Here is a 9182-nt window from a genome sequence, read left to right on the forward strand (position 1 = left end):
ATCTGTCCATCTTTTACAGTGTGATTCAAGAAAACCACACCACATGGAATAACCCCCTAGTGGTCCATAAAGGGAAGATTTTCACTCCTACAAGATGTCTCCAAATCTTAGGCCGTTAACCTATCCAAATCTTAGGCCGTTAACCTATTTAGCCAAGTAAAAACAGTTTTAAAACATACTACAAGCCGAACCAACTAATTTATCATATAACTCTGACTAATTCTTTTTATAATTTTATAACAATATAATTAAAATACTAAATATATTAATTACAGTTTAAACACTGAATATCTTTTTTTAATTATAAAATAATATCATTTAGATTGTTAAAATTCTTGTTCAAACCAAATACTATAAAGCTCTGAAACAAAACTTTTGCAGAAAGATCTACAACATTTCAAGGAACGAACAAACTGACGGAGGACGTCAGAAAACATCTCTACTTATTATGTTTTACATGACACTGACTGATTTCTTACTCAGACACTGAATTACAAACGCCAAGGCCACGGGCAGAGTTAAGTTGCGCAGGATCCGGAAGCAAAGCCGACTCTTCCAGCCCCTGAGTCAAAAGCAACTTTCATTCGCTGCTGCTGGAAGTTCCCAATAATGTTAAAGCTGTCCGACTCGGACGCCGAAGCGAATGCCAGGCACACCTGAGACCCGCCATTGTCGACGGGAACCAAAATCCCGACGTCGCTCACAGGCACATCCGCGTTCTGAAAATGGAAAGTTATAGTCGGAATCCTCACCTGACCGTGGCGAGACAGGTCGTAGCAGGTGTCCAGGATTGAGAAACGCTTCGCGCTCGGAAGACCCGGGGTCTGTCTCCGAAACGAGGTTTTCAGGGCATTGTATGCCTCGGGGAGAAGCCGAGTTATGACAGTTCCGGAGTCCACAATCGTACCTCCACTTCCAAGAGCAGCAGATGGAATCGAGAGTCTTTCGCCTCCGACGCTTATGCCGTTTAATCCCACAAAATAGAAGGTGGGGTACAAGAAATTTGAGACCAGAGGGGTGAAAACGGCGGAGGCAGGAATCGAACCCTGTCCGACGCTGAATGAACCCGATGATGTTGAGGATCCAAAATCCGGAAGGCAGTAAGAGAACTGGCCGCCATATTTGCTATTTGTCTGGGAAGGAAAGGAAAGCGTATTCTGGCCCAATCCTAAAAGCCCAGCCGAGCCTTTAAAGAGCCCTGTATTGGTATGCCCGCAGCCGAAGGCAAAGTTCTGAATAGAATCCGAACCCAGAGTAAAGGTTTCTTCACTGAAATCTCCGTGGCTCCTCGATCCATCCCCGTAATTTATTTCATAAGAACAGCCCCCGAGGAGACAAGGGGTCAGATTGCTTTCTGAAGTCAGCAATTCGGTACAGGTAGCCGAAAGACAGGGTAGGGATTTATAAGAAGAGGACTGACTGGGGTCGAATATGGGATCTACCTGTGAATAACAGCCTAGACAAGGCTTGCACTGTATCCAAGTGAGATCGCTGCCCGTGTCAATTACCAGTAAGAATTTCTTAGTTGGTGTGCCAAAACCTGCTGTTAAAATGTAGTTCCCTGTACCGACTTCGCTTCCAGATTGAAGAGGAAGATTGCTCATTGTAGTATAAGGGCCACTGTTTCTGGACCTTATTGTTTTCAAACGATCATTGTCTCGTTCTAAACTCTGGGAGACCAGGTCTATCCATTTGCTCGAGTTGGTAGGCCTGAGAGGCGAGCAGGCCCCATGAATATGATCTAGTCTTATGTTCACTCCTGGCTTTAGCGCTTCCTGATCTGCACATACAATTTGATAAAAACCATCAGTTTGCTCACGGGAGGTAGACTGGTGGCAAGTAAGGAGATGATTGAGCCTATATTAAAAAAAGGGTTCAAAATCCGTAAGTAGACTCAAATGAGAGCAAGTGCAATTCTGCAATTCCTAAACGACTTCAACAGCCTGGCCAAAGGAATTCTCTAAAAGTATTCCTTTCCCAACAAGGGATCAGTTTAGCTGCAAATGAAGCTGAGCATTTGCCAAATCCCTGAGGGTTTCTCTAGTCTTATACTAGGATAGAATGTTAACTCTGGTTGTCTGGGGTTGTTGAACTGCTAATGAGCTTGCATTGAAAGAGAGCAACGGCCAACTTTAAACAAAAAGATTAGAGAATGTGTTGCTTGGCTATCGATTCAGATGGATTCAGTAGATATGAAATGAAGCTGGCAATTGCAATGGCTATGGTTGAGTTTAAGTGTACCTCTAAGGTGATTTGAACAGTTTAATTAAAATTATTCTGTTAAGTATTTCTTCTACCAAAAAGAGACCAGTTCATTTATTGGGCTTGTATTAAGGTTAGGCGTAGAAGATCCAAAACACTGCAATTGGATACAAATCAAATTAGGTGCAAGTTTCAAGTGACTTCAACAGCTTAGCTAAAGGAATTCTCTAAAAGGTATTTCCTTTCCTAGAAGAGAACACTAAGATGGGATTTTGGCAAATACCTGTGGATCTTTCCCTTTATGACGTTTTCAACTGGGATAGTATGATACCCAGTATGCTAATTCTCTAGTCTGGGGATTCAAAACTGCCCAAAATGAGCTTATATTGAAGCAGAACAGCTGCCACATTTAAACAAAATAATAGAGAATATGTTGTGGCTACACATTGAGATGAACGAGTAGATGCAAAAAAAGTCATCAATGAGAATGGTTAGTGACTTCTAAAGGAATTATCTGAGAAGTATATGAACATCAGCTGGAAATTTGGCAGATCCTTGCAGGCCTTTCCATTTGAACTTTACCACTGGGATAAAGTGGCCACTCTTAAACAGAGCATCAGAGAATGTGATGTTTGGCTATCCATTCAAATGGACTGAGCAGATATGAAAGGGAGTTGGTAAGGACAATGGTTATGGATGAGGTCAAGTAAAAGCCTCAAGGTGATTTTCAAAACCCAGAAAAGGAGATTTTATCTCACAAGTGCTCTAAAAAAAAAAGGAGATCAGCCCACTTGCAAACCCCTGATGTGAGTCTTTTCATCAGAAGTCTAAAAACAAAAAGGAGATCAGCCCAGTTGCAAACCCCTGATGTGTGTCTTTTCATCACAAGTTTTCCTAGTGTATAGTATGGCAATTCTCAGAGACTGGGGTTACTGAACTGCCCATGAGCCCTAATTGAAGCAGAACAGCAGCCACACTAGAGAATGTATTGCTTGGCAATCCAATGACATGTAGAGTAGATATGAAAGGAAGCTGGTAATGGCAACGATTGGGTTGAGGTTGAAGGCAAGTTTCAGGTGACTTTCACAGCTTAGCCAGCCAAAAGAATAATCTAATAACTACTCAGAAACCAAAAGAAGATCAGCTTACCTGCCATTGAAGCCGGGCATTTGACAATTCCCTGTGGATCCTTCCATTTGAAGTTTTCAACATGGATAATATGATAATTATGATGCTCTGGGGCTGCTGAACTGCACATTAGCAGGCACTGGAGCACTAAAACAGTAACCAAGCTTATACAAAAGACCAGAGAATGTGCTGTTCGACTACCCATTGAGATGGAGTGAGCAGACATGAAAGGAACTGAGAATGGCAATGGCAATGGCTGTCTAATATTATATTTCGTGCTAAATGGATAAGGAAGCGTTATGCAAGAAAGGTTTCACGTTTCCTGTTCATTTAGAACCTTTCTAGTCCCGCCATACACGGCAAAACAAAAGCAAAAGTAGTTCACGAGTGCTCTGTTGTTATTGGTGTTACAGTTGGGCAAAAAGACAAGGAAAGGAAAAAGCAGCCAAGATACCTACGTACATACAGTTTCATGAAAATTCCAGCACTTCAGTACACAATATTCAACCATCCACTGTACTGACATTAAAAAAGATTGATGTGGAGAAATTTGTGTTTAACCATACTCACAATTCAGCATATTCAGCACTTCAGTACACAATATTCAACCATTCGCTGTACTGACATAGATAGATATATATTGATGTGGAGAAATTTGTGTTTAACCATATTCACATTTCAGGATATTCAGGATGTATTCACATTAGGAAGGTAGCTTGATTTTAATATCAGATTTTTATTAAATATGATGAGACTCATGTTAAATTTGACTTCAGAGTGTAATCTCCCTATTACCATTCACAGTGTTTATATAGAATTCATTCCACAGACCTACTGAACGCACTGAGAATTTAAAAAACTGGGCTTTAACATAACCTATAAGGATCAATTCCATAGGGGAGGAAGACTTTTGTGGAAAATGAAAAGTTAACACGGAATAATTAGGTGTCGTGGTTGAAGAAAAAAGCACAGAGTCAGATTATTATTCGTAAGTACTGCTTCTCAGTTTTCAAAGTATTTTACTCGATGTCAAAGTTATGATTAATTTAATATTGCAATTGGATTCAATTATTGCGCGGAGCATGGAATCAGGAATTTTTTTCAACCACGTCCCCATCCATCCACATATATCTCTGCCTTTAATGGAAGATCCAATTCCCACCCGACCCTACCAAAAACTTCTGCATGGGAGAAGCTATTTGTTCTAACTCGTCCATTAACTTTTATATATATAAATAATTTAGTGGAGTGTGAATTTAGTATTTTATATATATTGATTGAATGTGGCTATATATATAAAAAAAATGGGAGGGATATATAGTATTTAGTATTTGTTATTTAGTTTAAATATAGTTTAATTAAACTAAAAATTAATATTCATTAAGAAAATAGAGTCACTAATAAAATATTATATTGTTAAATGTTATCATTAAAGTGATAATGTCGAAACAGTCTATTTATACATATTATAAAGACAAACAATTAATAATATTATATTGTTGAATGACAGCGCCAAAAATTAATAAATATGATCAACTAATATTGTATATATTAACATATATACACTTTATATATATGTGTGTGTTTTTAATATATATATATATAGATAGATAGATATTACAATAAAAGTTATTAAAATATGTTTTTAATATAATAATAAGTCATTTTAAATTGAAAATATGGAGAAAAAAACTAAAAGTCAGGAGAATGAAAATAATAGAAAAAGAAAAAGGAATAAAAATTAGAAAGTCAAATAAAAAGAAAATAAGACTCAAAGCAAAAAATAGTAAATAATAGAAATGAAGCTATGTTTATTTCCTATAGGTGAACCATAATCTATTAAAATATGTTTTTAATATAATAATAAGTCATTTTAAATTGAAAATATGGAGAAAAAAACTAAAAGTCAGAGAATGAAAATAATAGAAAAAGAAAAAGGAATAAAAATCAGAAAGTCAAATAAAAAGAAAATAAGACTCAAAGCAAAAAATTAGTAAATAATAGAAATGAAGCTATGTTTATTCCCTATAGGTGAACCATAATCTATACCTAATCTACACATTCTGAGAATTGAACTCGACCTCTCGGGTCCCTTGCACCCAAAGCAAGGATCATACCACTAGACCAATCAAGTTATTAAATAACCTTAATAAGACCTCAACCAATCACTTTATAAATAAATAAATTTAAATAATAATAATAAAATAACAAAAATTGGATTTTCAATGTTAAACTATGGATACGCTGAGTAATTTTTTGGTCAAAGACAAACTAATAGGTAGTGAAAGAAAAACTAAATAACTTGTTTTACCTTTTTAAATAGATATAGAAATGAAATCTGATAATAAGTAATATACTAACTTATAATTATTTTTAAAACTAATTATAAAATAAATAAAATTTTTAAAAGTTAATTATATAATATATGGTATATAAATTTTGAAATTTAATTAATTTTTTTGGCAAGAATTTTTAATTTAGCTTATAAAATTATTTTGATTTTAATAAATATAAATAATAATTTATTAGATTCTAATAATAAGTGTGCTTGAGCCAGAGGCAACCTAGGAGGGGTGACCTCTTAGGAATTTTTGGTTATCGGGTACAAGCCTCGAAAATGATGATTGATGCTATGTGATCCATTTCACTAGTTTCAATCCCACTTCTTCACCCCTATGAGCATCACCCAATGCAATGAGTGCTAAGTGGACTATTCAAAAACAATGAGAAATTAGTCATGGAAATGACCATAGATGAATGACTTACTTAACGCAATTCCCCTCAATACTTAAATTCATAAAGAGTGAAGGGAACTCTACTTGAATGGTTCATCAGGCACAATACTTGCTAAGGTTTTGCAAATGGGATAGCAAGCTAAGTGGGCTTGATTGTGAGGAAAACTCCACAGTTAAGCATGCTTGAGCCAGAGGTGACCTAGGATGGGTAACCTCCCGGGAAGTCCTGGTTACCGGGTGCAAGCCTCGGAAGTGAGGATTGACACTATGTGATTCATTTCACTAGATTCAACCCCTCTTCTTCACCCTTGTGAGCATCACCTGACGCAATGAGTGCTAAGTGGACTATTAAAAAACCATGAGAAATAGCCATGGAAATGGTCATAGATGAATGACTTACTTAACACAGTTCCCCTCAATACTTTAAATCCATAAAGAGTGAAGGGAACTCTACTTGAATTGTTCATCAGGCACAATTCTCACTAAGGTTTTGCAAATGGGATAGCAACCTAAGTGGGCTTGATTGTGGAGAAAAATCCATAGTTAAGCGCGCTTGAACCAGAGGTGACTTGAGATGGGTGACCTCCCGAGAACTCCTAGTTACTAGGTGCAAGCCTCGAAAGTGATGATTGACAATATGTGATTCATTTCACTAGTATCAATTCCACTTCTTCACCCCTGTGAGCATCCCCTGATGCAATGAGTGTTAAGTAGACAAAAACCCCTCAATACTTAAATTCAAAAAGAGTGCAATGAGTGCTAAGTGGGCGAAAACCCCTTAATACTTAAATTCAGAAAGAGTGAAGGGAACTCTACTCGAATGGTTCGTTAGACACAATACTTGCTAAGGTTTTGCAAATGGGGTAGTAAGCTAAGTGGGCTTGATTATGGGGAAAACTCCATAGTTAAGCGCGCTTGAGCCAGAGGTGACTTGGGATGGGTGACCTCCCGGAATGTCCTTGTTACTGGGTGAAAGCCCTGAAAGTGATGATTGACGCTATATGTTTCATTTCATTAGTTTTAATTCCAATTCTTCACCCCTATGAGCATCACCCAATGCAATGAGTGCTAAGTGGACTATTCAAAAATCATGAGAAATTAGTCATGGAAATGGTCATAGATGAATGACTTACTTAACCCAATGCAATGAGTGCTAAATGGACTATTCAAAATAATGATAAATTAGTCATGGACACGGTCATAGATGAATGACTTACTTAACGCAGTTGAATCCCAAAAAATGATATCTAATATGTGATATGGTAAATTATTTTATTAAATATTTTGAAATGAAATTTATATTTAATGTGAGCATAAACCATATGGGAGAAAATGTTTTTCATCTTCAACCCTCCTAGTGTAACTAATATTGAAATGGTTTATGGGACCTAAAAGATAAGAGATTCCTTGGAATTCCTTGGAGTTTTGTTTCTGTACTCAAAAACAATCTTAAAAACCTTTCCAAGATCATCATAGTTTTGGTGAGTGAAAAGGCAAAGGTTGGCATTGTGAGAAATATTTTGAAATTTACATTTAATGTGAATATAATCCATCCCAGAGAAAATGTTTTTCATCTTCAACCCTCCTAATGTGACTAATATTGAAATGGTTTATGAGACCTAAAATGTAAGAGATTACTTGGAATTATTTAATGTTTTATTTCTATACTCAAAAAGTATTTAAAAAATCTTTCCAAGATCATCATAGTTTTGTTGACTTGAAAGGTTAAGAAGGTTCATGGTGTTATAAATATTTTGAAATTTAGATTTAATGAGAGTATAGGCCAAACAATCTAAATAAAACATTTTTCATCTTTAGTCTAGTGTCACTAAGATTGGAATGGTTTATGAGACCTAAAAGGAAAGAGAACACTTGGAAAAATTTAGAGTTTTATTTTATGCTCAAACAACAATTAAAGAAATTTTCCGAGATCATCATAGTTTTGTTGAGTTAAAAAGTCAAGAAGGTTATTGTGACAAATATTTTGAAATTTATAATTTCATATAAGTATAAGCCATACAATATAAGAGAAAGTGTTTTTCTTCTTCAATCCTCCTAGTGTCACAAAGGTGATAGAATCTTTCAACCCAACATGTTTTGGGAATCAGCCAAAACCAAGTTTTATTATAGAGCTCAAGAGAATTTGTTCTTATTTTCGCAATGTTTATTTTTTTCTTTACACTAGCCAATACAACTAAATTTTTAATTTTCTAGATTAGGGTTGATCACCTCATTATATGATATTAACTTCCTTAATTTCTCCTTAAATTTTGATGTAATAATAATTTAATAGTATCCTTATTCTTCATAATTATCTCATCCTTTATCCCACAATGGTCTAGTCAAGACTGGGCATCCTTATGCCATCCTAGTAAGAAGCTATTTTAGAAACCTCATATTTCATGTTGTTTAACCTCTTCTTATACATAAGTTAATTAGTCATCACCATGCTTTCAATGTAGGGAATTTTCGCTACAATGAGGATACGATAGGGTGTATTTCCTTTAATCTCTAGATTGTAGGTTAGAAATTGCTTTTGGATCTGTTTTATCTTCCTCCATGACTATTTGGAGATTTTACAACCCCAAATATCACATCCATATATATATATATATATATATATATATATATATATATATAAACCGAAAATGTGAATATTTAGATGATATATATATATATATTTTTAAACTGAAAATGTGAATATTTAGATGAAAAATATGTGCTTGGGGACATGGCCTTACATCAAAGAGAACAAAAATGGAATCTTTCACTACTAAGTTTGGTAAGAGAGCTAAGCCTATTTGAGTACAAAAACGAAAATTCTCTAACTACATACAGACCAAAAAACAACTAAAATATTAATACATTTGAATAACATATATACTTAGCTAGAGGAGGGGAGTGAATCTCATTGCCCTAAGCAGTCTCCTCTTCAGGAGGTACATTTAAATTTGGTAGGCTTCCAATGGCTTGAGTTGTTGAATTTACTAGAGAGGACCATCCATGTTGAAGCTTACTTATCGAAATTTGGATTTCATTTAGTCGTTTACAAAGACCACAATTTCATCTTTTGCACTTTAAAATTTGACTTTGTGCTCTTCCAACAATCCCATAGAA

At 35.5% G+C, this 9182-nt stretch overlaps 1 protein-coding gene across 1 annotated transcript; it reads right to left on the reverse strand.

Moving 5' to 3' along the window:
• Positions 1–275: 275 nt before the first annotated feature.
• Positions 276–3707, reverse strand: LOC149239872 (aspartyl protease family protein 2-like). Its single transcript, XM_089373561.1, has 2 exons — positions 3352–3707; positions 276–1780 (listed from the first exon to the last, which is right to left on the reverse strand). Exons 1-2 carry the CDS (start codon positions 3554–3556, stop codon positions 519–521), a joined length of 1467 nt encoding a protein of 488 aa, XP_089229687.1. The 5' UTR covers positions 3557–3707; the 3' UTR covers positions 276–518.
• Positions 3708–9182: the final 5475 nt, after the last annotated feature.

Source organism: Pinus tabuliformis, chromosome 8 (genome assembly GCF_031772625.1).
Source record: "Pinus tabuliformis cultivar Carrire ecotype Pingquan chromosome 8, CPIR1, whole genome shotgun sequence".
Classification (NCBI taxonomy): Eukaryota; Viridiplantae; Streptophyta; class Pinopsida; order Pinales; family Pinaceae; genus Pinus; species Pinus tabuliformis.